Below are 15,962 nucleotides of genomic sequence, written 5' to 3' on the forward strand. Positions count from 1 at the left end.
CAAAGCTAAGTGCCTGAAGCTGGATCTGACATCAGGTCTTCCTGACCCCAGGCTGGGCACTCTATCCACTGTATGATGTACTAGGTGACTTCTGAGGTCCGTGGCTAGCTCTAAATCCAATAAAAGGTAGGCTGATTTGGGCTTCCACAACCTCCAAATATCTCAAAAGGAAAATCCTTGATTCTCACTCCCCTGTCCCCTTTCTCACCCATTAGGTGTCAAGAAGCTGAGGGAATCGGGGTCCAAAAACCTCATTAACTCAAAAACTCTCAATAAGAGCTGGGTAAACTACCAGCCCGTCCTGGGACCATTCTTGGTCTTCTCTCCCTCCAACAGGATTTTTATACCGAATCTGTTTGTCAAATTCAGAAATCAGGAAAAATAATTGTTCCTATTTCTCCAGCCCTTTATCCATCTGTAAAGCCCCTTCCTCCCTATTTGTGCAGTATTTTACAAACTTTGAAGTGCTATAGAAATACAAATTATTGTTATTTCAGATGAGAAAACTGAGGCTTAAAGAGGAAGAGGGGGAGTCCTTACTTCTGACACAGGTCGTAGTAAGAAACAGAGGATGCTAGATGAGCTTCTGGGGGATCAGGATGGAGATTCCTTTGCTGGTGCCATGAGACCAGGCCACAACCATTCTCTGAAGGCAATGATATTCAAGTATTATCCATTTCATTTTGCACATCTGCATTTTCAGATTTGTTTTTCCATGTCTAACACATCTCCCAAACTCCAGGTTTGCATTTCTAACTGCCTACTAGATATCTCAGATCTTAAGTTCAACATGTCTAAATTAAACTCATCACCTTCCCCCCCCTATACTCTCCTCTCTTCTAATCACCCTAGTCACCCAGGCTCAAAAACCAAGAATCTTCCCCAATTTTTCACTGTTCCCACATCCAATCAGAGATCTAGTCCAGTTGTTTCTACCTCTGAAACATCTCTTATTTCCTCCCCCTTCTCTCGTCTCACAGTGCCACCCCTGGGAGAGCCCCTCACCTAGTCATGCCTGCATCATTCCAACACTCTGGGGGTTCTCCCCCCCCTCTAAGCTGTCCTCCAGTAGGCTGTGAAGCCAGTCTCCCTGAATCATAGCTCTGACCATGCCTGTCCTCCTCCCTTCCAACTTAATCAACATCAGTGGTCCCCTAGGACCTCCAGGATCAAATATAAAAGTCAAAGGTCTCCACATCCTGGCTCCTTCCTCCCTCCTTTCCAGTCTTCTTAACACCTTCCTCTTCTCCAAGTTCTCTTCAATGCAGTGCTCTTAGCCTCCCTTCTGTACCTTGAACCAAACACTCCTGATTCTAAGCATCCCCCCACCCTACAAGGTCTTCCCCCGAGTCTCAGCTAACATTCCACCTTTTACAGGAAGCAACCCTCTCTTGCCTTTCCTTTGACCTCCAATGCTTGGCATCATGCCTGGCACACAGCAGGCACTTAAATGCTAGCAGACTGACCGGCTGACAAAGTTCGCCAATTTAGAGTGGGTCCTTCAAAGCCAGAGTCCAACCTCCTCTTTTACCAGTGAAGAAACAGAGGCCCAGAGAGAGAGAAAAATAAGGGATTCAAAATCAGGCTCGACTTCCAATCTAGTGCCCTTTCCATCACCCTCAAGGAAACAGAAGCTTGGTGTCAAGTGCTTGGCCTCTGGTCATGCAGCTAATAGCTAAGAGTCCAGGCTCCAATCTAGACCCTCGTGCTTCAGAGGAATGATTAAGTGTTCTGTGGTGATAGGCTTGAGTTTACTTTCTCCTCACTGACCTCGTGGGTTCCTGCAAGGCATGACACACAGGAATTAAGACAGCAGGGGACCAGGCAGGCTGGGAAGGGTGCTGAGCTCAGCAGAGACAGGCCAGAGCCCTGGCTTTGACCCTCTTCTAAGGCAGGGACCCTGTAATATTTATTATTATATTATCTCTCTCTTCAACCCCTCCATTCCCTGTTACAAAACCTTCCATATCCCCTGTTCTTCAATCCCCTACATTTCCCTATAAATATTGCAATTTTCCTTTCCACACCCAGAGAGCCGATTTCTCAGACTGCAAAATGGAGTACCGATTTGCAACTGGAGAGAACCTTTAAGTCCATTCCATTCAATTCCCTTATTTTATAGATAAGGAAACTGAAGCCCGGGGAGAAGAAATTTTCCCATGATTCCCAAAGGAAGCAGAGTGGGTTTGCACACTCCAAACCCACTGCTCTTTTCAGAACATCATACTCTGCTAACTCTCCCCCCCTTCCTCCCTGGCACAGTTTGAGGTACAGTATAGGAAGGAGAGCTATAAAAACGAGCCATATGCTTTAGAGTCAGTCTCCAATCCAGTCTTCTCTCAACTCCATCAATTGGGGCGAAGCATGAGAGTCAAGTGAGGCCCTGAGAGCCAGGCCTGGTCTAGTCTTTCTGAACCTCCCTGGATCTAGTTCCCCTCCTTCTACAAAATGGGAGTGCGGCTCATCACCTGCCCTATTTTATTTTATTTTTAAACCCTTAAACTTCCATCATAGAATAAATACTGTGCATTGGTTCCAAGACAGGAGAGCAGTAAGGGCTAGGCCATGGGGGCCAAGTGACTTACCCAGGATCACACAGCTGGGAAGTGTCTGAGGCCACATTTGAACCCAGGACCTCCCATCTCTAGGACTGGCTCTCCATCCACTGAGCCACCCAGTGCTCCCTCCCTCACCTGCCCTATTTTAAAGGAGGTAGGGAGACATTTTTGGAGAATGCCTAGAAGAGGTTTAATTTTTTTTTAACTTAAGTATTTTCCCCTTTTTATTTATAAACCAACCATAAAGGGAGAAAAGTGAGGTTCACATCATTATCCCTTTCCAAACTTAATTCACCAACCCCCTTTCCCCTGCTGGAAGAGGATTTAATTTTAATTATTACACTCCCAAGGAGGGGGATCGAGCCAGATGTTGACAGCTGCCCATCTCCCAGGGCTCACAGGTTCCTTGGCCAGGGAATCAGGCCGATGGGTCAAACCCTGGGATTGCTCAAGACCTTTCTCTGCCCCCTCCCAGCCAAAGGAGCAGAGATTGTTGCTAGGAGCCAGAGAGTGGCCAGGGCCTGGGAGTAGCGGGGGAGGAGAAGAAAGGGAGGAGGTTCCAGACTAAACCAGCTTGGGGGTGGGGTCAGGAGCTGGATTCTTCCTTTCCCCCCAAACCACAAACACCCCTTTCTCTGCCTCTCCTAGAACCACTGGGTTAGGTGGCTGAAGGAAGTGGGCAGGTCGGAGAAAGAGCTCAAGCGAAAGCTAAGGTTTCTCGGTTTCTCCGTCTGATCTTTCTCAGACACACACACACACACACACACACACACACACACACACACACACACACACACACACACACGGTTCTTCCTATGCAAGACAAAGAACAGAGCAGAAGTCAGCAGGCCTTCCTCTAGCAAGTCATTGAAACCTCTCTGATCTTGGTTTTCTCATCTACAAAATGGGGATGACACCATTCTCCAAGGCTTGCCAGCCAGCAAGTATTTAGGAAATGTTTCCTATGTCAGGATGCCGTGCTAAACACGGGAGCTACAGCATCACCTTCTCAACTTATCTTCATATTATCCCAAAGGGCAAAATGGCCCATCGGGGGTAACTAGAACCAAGAGGTCTCCCAATTCCTGAACCAGTGAGCTGCTCCCCATCACCCTAAGCAGACCGTCGTCCTCTCTGACAATGGCCAACCAGGCCACTACCCCAACCCCCAACTTATCTGAGAGACCCACGATTGATTTCAACACTTATTTACCCCTCCTAAATTCACACCCCTGAGCTTCAAAAAGGTCTCCGAAAAACAGGAGGGGAGCTCGAAGTCGCTGAGTGGTCCCTCCCTCCCCCCAAAGCTAACCCTGGAGGGGGGCCGAGCAATTGCTCCCCCCCCCTTGTGTGGTCTGGCCTGAAAGGCCAACACCCTCAGACTTCAGTTTGGCAGGAAAACAGGGTCAGCAGGCCTTGGCAAGAGGCTGGAACCATCGAGAAATTTGTGTTTACTCTGGCTAGGGCTGAGGTGGGGCTCATCCTGCTAAGCTGGCCCAGGCAACCCTCCCTGCTCCCTGCAGGAGAGCAGCAGAATTGGGGTAGGGGTGCCATCCCCCCCCCAAAAAAAGTCTACCAAGGAATCTCTTCTGTTCAAAAATGGTCTGTAAATATCAAATGAGGCTCTAGTGTTCAAAGCGGGAAATAGGCTTAGACAGAAGCAGGAGGGGAAAAGCTTCCTTGGGAAACAGGACACCCATCTAGCAGGAGTTCTACCAGCCCATTTCACAGGAACAGATGGTGAAGTGTGAGGATGAACAATTGTTTACAAAGGGCTTTTCTCACAGGAACCCTGGGAGGCAGGGGGACAGCCCTTTCCATCTAACAGATGAGAAATCTGGCAGAGGTAAGTGTCTTGCTCAAGGTCACAAAACTAGAAAGTGGCTGAGCAGTCTTTCAAAATCCTGTTTCCCAAGGCTCCTCTTGCTAGATACTACATATAGCAGGAACAGCATAGAAATTTCATAGAAAACCACATTTGATGGGGCAAACTAGCTCCAAGACAGGAGGTCCAGGATTCAAATATGACCTCAGACACTTCCTAGCTATGTGACCCTGGGCAAGTCATTTACTCCCCCCCCACTACTCTTCTGCCTTGGAACAATACACAGTATCTCTTCTAAGACAAAAGGCAAGAGTTAAAAAAAATAAAACATTTGTATACGTATCCTAATTCTGCAAAGCATTCCTCAAAGCCACTTCCCCAACACTTTGCAGAACTAAGAATGGAGACCCCCAGCTTCCAGGCCTCTGGAGGAGTGCTGGGAAAGCCCCTAAAACTTCTTGTGGCCTCTACCTGGTCCCAACTGGAAGATGGCAAGAAGGCAGGTAGCCACCTTTAACCAGAGGCAGCCCAGGGCATTCTGGGATGAATACAAAGAAATTAACACTCTGGGATGAATCAAAGGAAATTAACATTTGCCTGTGACATTGGTAGGGCGGAAAAGCAGCTACCAAGAAAGAGGGCCCACAAAAAGGCTGAGGGAGGCTGCATGGGAACTCCTCCTGTAACTCTCTCCATTTACCCCTCCCACCTAGATCAACCAGTCACCCAACCTACAAGGTTTGCAGCAGCACTTCTAACGCGCGCACACACACATATACACACAGTGCATCTCTGCCTATCTTACCCAGCAACAGGTTATTTCCAAATGAGGCCATTACATAAGCCCAAATGCTGACATCATTCTGTCCTGGGAAAAAGGAGGTAGAGAGGGATGGGGACAGAAGCCTGCCTCCTCTTCTCACAACAGGCCTTTCTCACTCCCCAGCCTCTCTATCTCTCTCTTCCCCGCTCCTCAACCCCCCAAAATCCCAACATTAATTTAAGATATTGTACCAGAGCCCCAAAGCTTCCTGGTAAGACAGGAAATGTGGTGTTTTGTTTTGTTTTTTTTAAACTATAAACCCTGGGGGCAGCTGGGTGGGTCAGTGGATGGAGAGCCAGGCCCAGAGACAGGAGGTCCTGGGTTCAAATATGACCTCAGACCCTTCCTAGCTGCATGACCCTGGGCAAATCACTTAACCCCCCATTGCCTAGCTTTTAGTGCTCTTCTGCCCTGGAACAGTGTTGATTCTAAGACAGAAAGTAAGAGTTTAAAAAACAAAAAACTATAAATCAAATGACATTAAAAAAAGAAACAACCTTCTGTCCTGTATTGTTTCTAAGGCAGAAGAGCAGTAAGGGCTAGGCAAGGAGGGTTAAATGACTTGCTCAGGGTCATACAGGTAGAAAGAGTCTGAGGCAGGATTTGAATCCCAAATCTCTAGGGCTGGCTCTCAATCCACTGAGCTGCCTCGATGCCTCTGCCCCCCATATGGTTTTTAAACTGAGGATATAACAGATAATAATGGTTATTGCGAGCATTTATATAGTATTTTAAGAATTATAAGGCATTTTACCGACATATTTACTTAAACTGATCTTCATAAACCTAGAAGGTAGGCGCAAGTATTATGCCCGTCTTACACAGGAGAAACCTGAAACACAGAGACACTGAGCCACTAGCCCAGAGCTCCACAGCTGTAAGTGTCTGAGGCAGTGTCTTAACAACTAAACTCATCTGGAAGCTGGAGGATTGTAAGGTTCTGGTCAGGTGAGGGCCAAGCTCTGAATTCAGAGCCTCCAGATAACATTCCTCCAAACACACATTAGAGCAGAGCCCCGAGTCTACACCTATGATTTCCTGGGTGACTTCCCACAACTCTTTTAACCCTGGGGGAGCCTCAGTTTCCTCATCTATAAAATGAGGAAAGGGGTTGGACTAATTTATCTCCAAGATGTCCCTTCAACTTTATGATTTCATGATCTCCCCAGAAGGAATAAACTGAGGCTGTGAGTTCTAAGAGTCCAGGGGAAGATCGGACTGTCCAGAGCAAGTTCTAAATCCATTCCCCCATCTATACTGGCTCTTCTTTATTCCTCCCCACCATCCACCTGCTGCTAAGTTCAGTTCTTCCCAGAGCAGTAGAAAGGGCTCTTTTAATCAGCCCCTAGAAAACAGTGTGTCCTAGAGCAAGAAATTCCTGAAGAGGAAGAGGGGCAAGAAGGAATGTCAGGAGGGAAGAGAGAAAAGCAATCAGTCTGGTGGAAGAATCATCATCCAAATACACACTCTCTCTTACTAGCAAAGGCAGCCAAGGAGGGCTGTAATCAGGGGCTTACTCTTTCTAGGGAAAAGCTCTCTTCTCCAAGCAACTGAGGAAGAAGCCTCACTGGGACACCGGGAAGAGAGAATGGGGGTGTCCTTAGTCAGCACAACTGATGGGGGGGCAGATCAATCTCCTCTCCCTGCCAGACCAAACTCTTCCAGTTGGATTTGGCCAAGCTTCTAGGATTGATCCCCATGTCTTGCCCCCTTCCTCAAAGAAAAAACAACCCTCCAGAAGAACTTAGAGACCAAGTAGATGGAGGACACTGGGCAAGCCCCAACCCCTTTGTGAGTCTTTTTTTTTTCCCCAAAAAGAGGGGAGTTAAGTCTAGATGATTTCTAAAAAGCCTCCCAGCTCTTACATTCCAGGAAAACTGTCATTTCCCAATGCAACAGACCCATCCCGACATGAAGGAGGGCCCAGGAGCCAGATGGACAGGCTCTGTCCCGCTCCCCACCATCCCAGGAAGAATTAAAGAGGCCCATGCAAGCAGACCCTGGTACCTTGAACGAACGATGGAAACCCTGAAGTTCAGCTGCTTTCTTCTGCACCATTTTTTGTCCGGGATCTTGCCAGAGGAGCCAGAAATCCAAGTAGAAAAAAAAAGAATACTTGTGTAAGGGGGAGCAGGAGAAAGAGAGGAAAGGGCTGAGAACACAATCGCTAGTTCTAGTCTGCTGGATGGAGACGGACAAAGAAAAGGGATGCCTGGCGAGAGCTGCTGCTATCGGGTGTTTCTCTCCCCCTCCAGGGTGTAGGTGTGGGTATCTCCCTCCCTCCCTCCCTCCCTCCCTCCCCTGGGTCCTCGGTGCCTCCTCCTCTCTCCGGGTCTCCCTCTCCAGGAGTCCTGACCCCCATGCCCCGCCCCCTGTGTCTCTCCACCAGTGTCACAAGGAACATCTGGGACCCCACCCCCTCTCACTCACATACAGTCCCAGGGTTAAAGCAGAAGCAACTTCTTCCCTCCCCCTCCGCCAGCTGGGCCCCAAACAAAAGCCGCCGCCGCCGCCGCTGCTGCTGCTGCCGCCGCGACTATTGCAGCAGCAGCAGCAGCCGCCGCCGCCGCCGCCGCCGCCCCAGCCCGGGGACGGGGACCAGGACCGGCTCCGGGTTCTGGGCAGCCCAGAAGGGCCCTGCCGCCTGGTCTCCCCACGAGCTGGAACCCCCTCCCCGGCCCCTCCAGACGGAGGTGGAGGTGTGCACTGGGGCGCCGGCAAAGTCGCGCGCGCTCGCGCGTGCACACACACACACACACACACACAAACAAACACAGACACACACGCCCCCCTCCTCCCCAGTAAGGCAGCGGTGACCGCGGTGCAGACCATCCGCAATAAGCAGTAACAGCACCAGCGGCCGTGGCGGCGGCACCGACGTCGGCCCGTTCACTCGCTCGGCCCGGCTCAGGGCCCAGGGAAGAAAGGGATGGGGAGCTCGACCCGCCTCAGGCACTCACCAGGACCGAGGCCGGGGGCTCCCCAGTGCTACTGCAGCTGCTGCCGATGGAATCACAGCCCGGACCTGAGGGCGCAGCGCCGCCGCCGCCGCCGCCGAGAGGAGCCTGGCGGTCCTCGCGGCCGCAGCCTTTATAGGCTCCCCGGCCCCGCCCTGAGCCACCCCCCTCCCTCCCTAGCCCCGCCCCGAGCCCAGCGACTGACCGCTGGCGAAAGGGGGGGTGGCGCGCGTCTGTGTGGTTGTGGGGGGAGGTGTGCGTGGGCCTGTAAACGAGCGGTGTTTGCCACTGTCGGCTCGAAGAGCGTCTGCACTTTTTTGTAAAGAGAAAGAGACGCGGGTCGGCCTTATGTGAAAGAGGACCGTGCCTGAGTCTGCTGGCTGAGGAAAGGAAGGCGTGTGCGTGCGTGCGCGCGTGCGTGGGAGCATGTTTTGTATAGGGGAAGTGTGGGGCTAGGCGCAGTGTCGGGGGTGGGGGGATAGGGCTTGTGCCCAAGGGTGTGGGGAGTGTACGCGAGCGAGCAAGCGAGTCAGCAAGCCAGCAAGCAAGCAAGCCATCGAGCTCCCCGCCGGCCGCAGTATGCAGACGGAGGAGGGGAGAGAGCTGTGCCTGCACGGAGAGACAGAGTGTGTGTGTGTGAGTGCGTGTGTGAGTGTGAGCTGCTCCCGAGAACAGGGATCCGTGAGTTGGTGTTTGGAGGAAAGAGAGCTGAGTGTGAGGGAGAAAGGGCGGTACGTCTATGGGTAGGAGATTGTGGACGGGCACGGGCAGGCGGGGTTCCGAGGCCAAACCAGTTTGTACCACCCCCGGCTGCAGCCGCTGGAGGTCCCCTCCAGTCTGACCTCGGCTGCAGGGAAAGCCCCGCCCTGTCCCTGGGGAGGCCCCTTCCACCCGCAGCCAGATGCCTGGGGTGGGCCCTACCGAGCCCCGCCTTCTCGGCCTGGCCAGACAGCTGTCCCTCTGCTGGGAGAGGCTACGGCCGGACCGACCCTTTCCCGGGAAGCCCCGAGAGAGAGCCGGGGCCCTCCCAATGGCTCCCGTTCACCACGCGCCCCTCCCCACTCTACAAAAGATCTGTTAGGTGATGTATGCCAAGTCCCCCAGCGGACCGGCACTCTCCATTAAACAGACACACACACACACACACACACACACACACACACACACACACACGCAGATCGGGCTGGGTGGTACAATAGGAAGAGCCCCATAGCCCATCTCTAGGGTTGACTCGGGCAAGTTTCTGCACGTCCCCGTGCCTCAGTTTCCCCATCTGCAAAATGAAGGATTGAGCTAGATGGCCTCTTAGAGCCCTTTCAGTTCTAGGGTCTAGAAGAAACATTCCCGCCTGCAGAAGGACAAGGTTGACCCAAAGGATCTCCAGCCGCTGAACCCCACGTTCCCCACTTTACAGAGGAGGACGCCTCTGCAGCTGCGGAGAGGCTGTGTGGGTGATGCATGGCCGCAGAGCTGGTAAGTTTAGGAGGCTCCAAGCCTGGTATGTGGTGCAGCCACCCCGACCCAAGGGGCCCAGCGCGTGCACACCCCACATCCTCTCCCCCCCCCCCAATGCCAGAGATGCCCAACACAGACACAGCTGAGTGCTAACAAGGGACCTCGGAGCTCCTCTGGCCATCGACCCTTCCACTGTGCAGATAAGGACACCAGGCCTGGGGAGGGAATTATCTTGGTCCACCCTCGCACAACCTGTAAATAGCAGAGCTGGAATTTGAACCCTGGTCTAACTCCCAGGTCAGGTGATCTCAGCTCTACCACTTCCTCTTACAGACAAAAAAATACTGCTCAGAAGAAACCACGACTGTAGACATGCAAAAGACCTACAGGGTCCACAAATCCCCTCCTTCCCCCTTCTTAAACTCTCACCTTCTGCCTTAGAATTAATACTTTGTATTGGTTCCAAGGCAGAAAAGCCATAATGGAGCTGAAGTGACTTGCCCAGGGTCAGGAAGTGTCTGAGGACAAATTTGAACCCAGGACCTCCTGTCTCTAGGCCTGACTCTCAATCCTTTGAACCACCTAGCTGCTCCCAAGCCTCATTCTAATTACCATAATAGCACCAACATCCCATGATTGTGGTGAGAATTAAATGAAATAATATTTGTAAATTGCTTTGCAAACCTTATTTATAAATGCTAACTAGCTGTAGTCATAGTGATAGCAGTAGTAATAGGAATAGGAATAGTAGTAGTTCATGTAATAATAATGATAGTAGTAATAGTAATAGTTATAGTACTAGTAGTAGTTGTAATTGTAATAATAGTAGGAACAGTAATAGTAGTTAATGTAATAGTAATATTAGTAATAGTAGAAAGAGTAACAGTTAATATAATAATAGTAATAGTTGTAGTAGTAACAGTAATAGTAGTAATAATAGTGGCAGTAATTACAGTACTAGTAGTAGTTATAGTAATTGTAATAATAGTTGGAACAGTAATAGTAGTAGTTAATGTAATAGTAGTAATAGTACTAGTAATAGTAGGAAGAGTAATAGTAATAGTTACTATCATAGGAATAGTTGTAGGAATAGGAACAGTAATAGTAGTAGTTAATGTAATAGTAACAATATTAGTAGTAATAGTAGGAAGAGTAATGGTAATAGTTACTATCATAATAATAGTGGTAATAATTGTAGTAGGAATAGGAATAGGAACAATAATAATAGTAGTTAGTACAGTAGTAATAACAATAGTAGTAGTAGCAGTTAATGTGATAGTAATAATATTAGTAGTAATAGTACTAGTAATAGGAAGAGTAAAAGTAAAAAAAAGAGTAAAAAAAATAATAATAGTGGTAATAGTTGTAGTAGTTGTAGTAGGAATAGGAATAGTAGTAAGAATACTTATAGGAACAGGAAGAGTAATAGTAGTAAGTATAGCAGCAATAACAATAGTAGGAACAGTAATGGTAGTAGTTAATATAACAGTAATAGTAGTAATGATAGCAGTAGTAATAGTAATAATAGAATTATAATAGTAGTAGTAATAGTAGTAATGTAGTAAGAATAATAGCAATAGTAATAATAGTAGTTATAGTCATTGTAATAACAATAGTAGTAGTAATAGTAGTTATGGTCGTAAGAATAGTAATAGAAGTAGTTATAGTAGTAGAAATTATGATAATGGTAATAATAGTAGTACTAATAGTTGAAGATGACAAAGTCTATAAATGTAAGCTCATAGATTGGGGTCCCCACAGCCCAGAGACAAACACCCACACACAGGTACCCCCTGGGAATCATTGTACCCCCCTTCTGCTTGACCTTCCCAGGAAAGCCTGAGGTGCTCTCACCCTGTCTCTGCAGGCTCTGGCCTCCCCCTTCAGGCCCCCATGGGCTGAGGCCGAATTTATAAAGCACTCAGCTGTCTGGTAAATCAGAAGTGTTCTACAAAGGTTGATTCCCTTTCCTTCCCCCTTGTCCCCCCTCCCTCCATCCTTCTCTCGCCTGCCATCGCTCTCTGTTACACTAGCTTCCCCCTCTTTTGAGCACTTTCCTCCTGGTGTTCTCGTCTTCCTGCACACCATTCCCTTATTAGATTTCCGCCTCTATGAGGCTGGTTAAGTCAATCTGCATTTATGATGCACTGAGGATGTGCAGGGAGGGCCCTTTGCTAAACCGGGAGGATTCCAAGAGAGGCAAAAAGAACATTAAGGATAGACCTCAGTTTCCTTAAACCTCTTCCACCCTACCCTAGGGGGCACAGCAGGTGCTCAGTATCAGTTTGGAGACTTGAAGGGACTCAAACTCCATCCCCGCTCCCAAAGGAAATGGCAGAGGAACCAAGTCAGAAATGCTGCATCCCACCTTGCCCTGTGTGTATAATATATATAAAATATCCACAGGAATTCCTCAAACAGCTGCATTCGATGAGATTGTTTGTGAGTTCCTAGCTTGGAGCAGGAGACAAGATCAGATGAGGAAAGAACAGGAGGGTGGGTAGAGAAGGGTCCTAGACTCCCCAGGGTCCGCCTCAATCCCCCTGAGTTTTTGAGAGCTTACGGATAAATAGGAAACCCCATGAGGCTTTGAGTGATCAAATGCAGGCCAATGGATGGCAATAGGAGTAACAGACGACCTCCTGCCCGGCCCCATCCAAAGCTAGACAAGCTCGGCCGGGGGTGTCCAGGAGATGGTACCACTTTAATAATAACAGATGCCACTTATAGAGGCTGCCCCAAAGTCTGCCAAGTGTATTCCGGTGTATTTTTTCCAATCCTCACAATCAACTCTTGAGGTACATGCTATCGTGATCCTTACTTAACACATAGAGAAACTAAGGCAATAGGGCAGGTAAGTGACTTCCCCACAGTCACACAGGAGTAAGGGTTAGAATGTTGAATTTGTTGTGATAGACTTTGCTACTAATAGCAATCCATGCAATGATCCAGGACAATGCTGAGGCTCTCCACATCCAGAGAAAGAACTGTGGGAGCAGAAACACAGACGGAAAACATGATTGATCACTTGTTTATATGGGGATAGGATTTGGGGTTTTGTTTTTTTAAAGGTTACTCTGACAAAAATGAGTCATATAGAAATAGGATTTGAGTGATGACACATGGATAACCCAGTGGTTGTTGGCTCCAGGAGGGGAGAGGGAGACAGCATGAATCATGGAACCATGGAAAAATATTTAAAACTAAATTAAAAATTAAAAAAAAAAAAAGAATGCTGAATTTGAACCTAGATCTGTCCTAACTGCAAGTCTTCTGCCTTTTTCTTCCAGGCACTTTCCAAATGCAGAAACTTGCTTTGAAGGACCTATTGCATCACCTCCTGCAGGCATTCAAGGTCCTCACCATAAGAGCCCATTTCTAGAGTAATTGTAGGTTTTCCTCACAAGCACCTTATGAGGTAAGGAATGCATTTTTTTTTATCCCAGTTTTATAAAAGGAAAACTAGAGTCAGAGAAACTAAGGGACTTGCTCCGGGCCACAAAGGGATGCATATTGAAGCTTTGAATTCTGATAACAACTTATTTCCTGGTTGTCTCCCCAATTCGTTCCCACACAGGTGTTGTGGGGGGCTTGAGGGGAACCCCTTGGGTTCGGGATGGGTGCCCTTTGCAAGAATGCAAGACTCCGTAGCTTAGCTTGGACATAAAAAGAGAAATTTATTCATTTGGAGTTCATGTTGAATTTGGCTGGAAGAACAGCCTAGATGGAAAGCTGCCTCCCAGAAGAGATCAATTCTGAGATTTTTATACTCTTTACAGCAGAAGCAAAGCAACATCAAAAAAGGAATATGGTTTTATCAGAAGAAATTCCATGGAAGAAGATGAATGGGGAGGTAGGTGGCTCAGGGGATAGAGTAGCAGGCCCGGATGTGATCCTTCCCTTCCAATTCAAAACCAGCTTTTGGGGGGCAACTGGGTGGTTCGATGGATTGAGGGCCAGGCCCAGAGACGGGAGGTACTGGGTTCAAATGTGACCTCAGACACTTCCTAGCTGTGTGACCCTGGGCAAGTCACTGAACCCCCATTACCTAGCCCTTACTGCCCTTCTGTTTTGGACCTGATACTCAGTATAGATTCTAAGAGAGAAGGTATGAGTTAAAAAAAAAGAAAAAGGAGGAGATGTATTATCATCTGCTTTGCTTCTGCACCCATCTCACTTGCAGCTGGTTCCTTCCCTATGTGTTGTCTCTCCCATTAGTGTAGAAGCTCCTTAAGAGCTTTTTTTTCTCTATGTTCCTAGAGCATAGCACAATGTTTTGCACAGAGTAAGAGCTGAATAAATGCTTATTTAGTTATTATTTTATCCTTTCCAAATCTTCTCTGTCAGCTCAAATCCTACCTCCTGGCAGAAATCTCCATGGTTTTCACAGCTACACTAGCACCCTGCTTTGCAGCAGCAGCTCATGCCTATCTCTAGCCTATCTCCCTCCTGAGCAGGGGGGCCCCATAGTCTAGTTCCATCCATCTTGTCCCCCAGATGCAAAACTTCCTATTTACAGCTATGGTGGTCTCCTCCCTCTCTGAATTGCTACTCACAGTCAACGCCAAACAGTTTGGAACTTAATTGCTAACTAAATGTTTCAGGTGTGTGAGTCTTAGAGTTTCCACCCTTCCCTCCCTCCCCGACTTTGATTTCCTGTAGGCCAAGTCCCAAGATGCTCCCTCTTCCTAGATCCAATTCAGTCCCTAGCACAGGGATTCTGTGACCATTCACAAAAGAGCTGTTCTACCACCTCCTCAGCTTCCACTCCACCCACCATCGACATCTTGGGTCCCAAATAGCCACAGGGCGTTACTAATGCACCCCTCTTCACCCTATTGTTTGTAGGTTTGAGGGTCACAAACATTTCTAACAAAGAATCCTTACCTTACCTCTCACAATAATTTATCCTCTTGCAAAAGACTTCAGAAACAAGCAACAAATGACCACTGTGCCAAAGGAATTTTCCAGAAAGGGATGGATGGATGGATGCAAGAGGGAACAAAAATCTAGGCTTCCCAGAAGTCCATGGCTGAATGAGAAAGGAGGGGAAATGAGGGAAGATTAGGAAAGAGTTGTGGAAGGGAAGAAAGAGGAGGAAAGAGGGGGAGAGAGATCAAGAGGAGAAGAAGGGATTGGAGGACGTGGGGAAAAGAGGAAGAAGAGAAAAGGGAAGGATTAAAGGAAGGACAAAAGGAGAGGAAGGGAAGAAAGGAGAGGGAGGAAAGGGAAGGAATCAAAGGGGAAAACAAGGGGAAGGACAGACAGGGAAAGGAAAGGAGGAGAGGAGGGGGGAAAGGGGGAAGAGAATAGAGTAGTAAGGGAAAAGAAGGAATGAGGAAACCGGGAGAAGAGATTCTAGCATTTTAGAATTTGTTCTGGAAAGGAACTTGGAGAATTTCTAGACTAGGGGACTTTTTGTGCCATGAACCCATTTGGCACTCTGGTGAAGAAGCCTGCAGAAAAATGATTCGTTAAGAAATTCTTAAACATGGTTCCATATGGAGACAATTAGGGTTTTGATGTTAAAAAATGACTACTACAAATAGGAATAACATGGAAATAGGTTTTGAACTATGTTACATGGATAACCCAGTGGAACTGCTGTCAGCTTCAAGAGTGAGGAGGGAAGGGGGGAATCATGTAACCATGGGAAAAGACTCGAAATTATTTATTAAATTATATAAATTATTATTATATATTGTTTTATTAATTAATTCCTATAAATTGTTATAGATTATACAGGAGATCAAAGTAGGGAAGGGTGGAAAACCTAAGAGATATATAAATTAGATATACTATAATTCTATATAAATAATAAATTGTTATATAAATAAAAAATTCTAAGTCAAAAAGAAATATTCTTAATCAAAGAAGATACTAAATTCATGTCTAAATTTTAAAAAATGTTAAACCTTAAATGTAATAACAAATTTCATTTCTCTCCCTTCTCCCTCCCCTTCTGGAAAAGCTCCGTTTAGTTAAAGGTTATTGAAAATAACGATGCAGTGTTTTGTTTTTTTTCTCATCCAAGTTCCTGCTCTACCCCTCATTTTACAGAAGGGGAAACGGAGAGGGGAAGAAAGGGAAAAGGAGGGGGTACAAGAAAGGAGAGAGTAGCCGAGGTAGGGAAAGAGGAGGGAAGAAGGCACGAGGAGCCCAGAAGCTGCCCCCTCGGCGAGGTTATGGGGGTGGAAGCCAGGAATGCTCGGAAAGAGGCTAAGTATGGAAAGGCGGGGTGGACGCTGCGCACAGTGGTGCCAGGAAACAGATGGAGCGCTGGGTAAGCTGCTCGGGAGGGCTCCGAACGGCGCCTGTGCCAGGGAGAAGACCCGAGCCGAGGG

At 47.9% G+C, this 15,962-nt stretch overlaps 1 protein-coding gene and 1 long non-coding RNA gene across 2 annotated transcripts in view; one reads left to right on the top strand and one right to left on the bottom strand.

The window, feature by feature from the left end:
• MKNK2 (MAPK interacting serine/threonine kinase 2) overlaps nucleotides 1-8,335 on the bottom strand; it is a 35,218-nt gene extending 26,883 nt beyond the window's left edge. Inside the window, exons 1-2 of the mRNA XM_056820691.1 lie at nucleotides 8,167-8,335; nucleotides 7,214-7,278 (exon numbers count right to left, since the gene is read on the bottom strand). Coding sequence (XP_056676669.1) covers nucleotides 7,214-7,264 — 51 coding nt within the window. The 5' untranslated portion in view covers nucleotides 7,265-7,278; nucleotides 8,167-8,335. The remainder of the gene's footprint in view (nucleotides 1-7,213; nucleotides 7,279-8,166) is intronic.
• LOC103093315 (uncharacterized) lies at nucleotides 8,267-15,420 on the top strand. Its single transcript, XR_001629342.2, has 3 exons — nucleotides 8,267-9,636; nucleotides 12,909-13,036; nucleotides 13,398-15,420. It is a non-coding gene; the product is annotated as an uncharacterized LOC103093315 (long non-coding RNA).
• Nucleotides 15,421-15,962: the final 542 nt, after the last annotated feature.

Source organism: Monodelphis domestica, chromosome 3 (assembly GCF_027887165.1).
Source record: "Monodelphis domestica isolate mMonDom1 chromosome 3, mMonDom1.pri, whole genome shotgun sequence".
NCBI lineage: Eukaryota > Metazoa > Chordata > Mammalia > Didelphimorphia > Didelphidae > Monodelphis > Monodelphis domestica.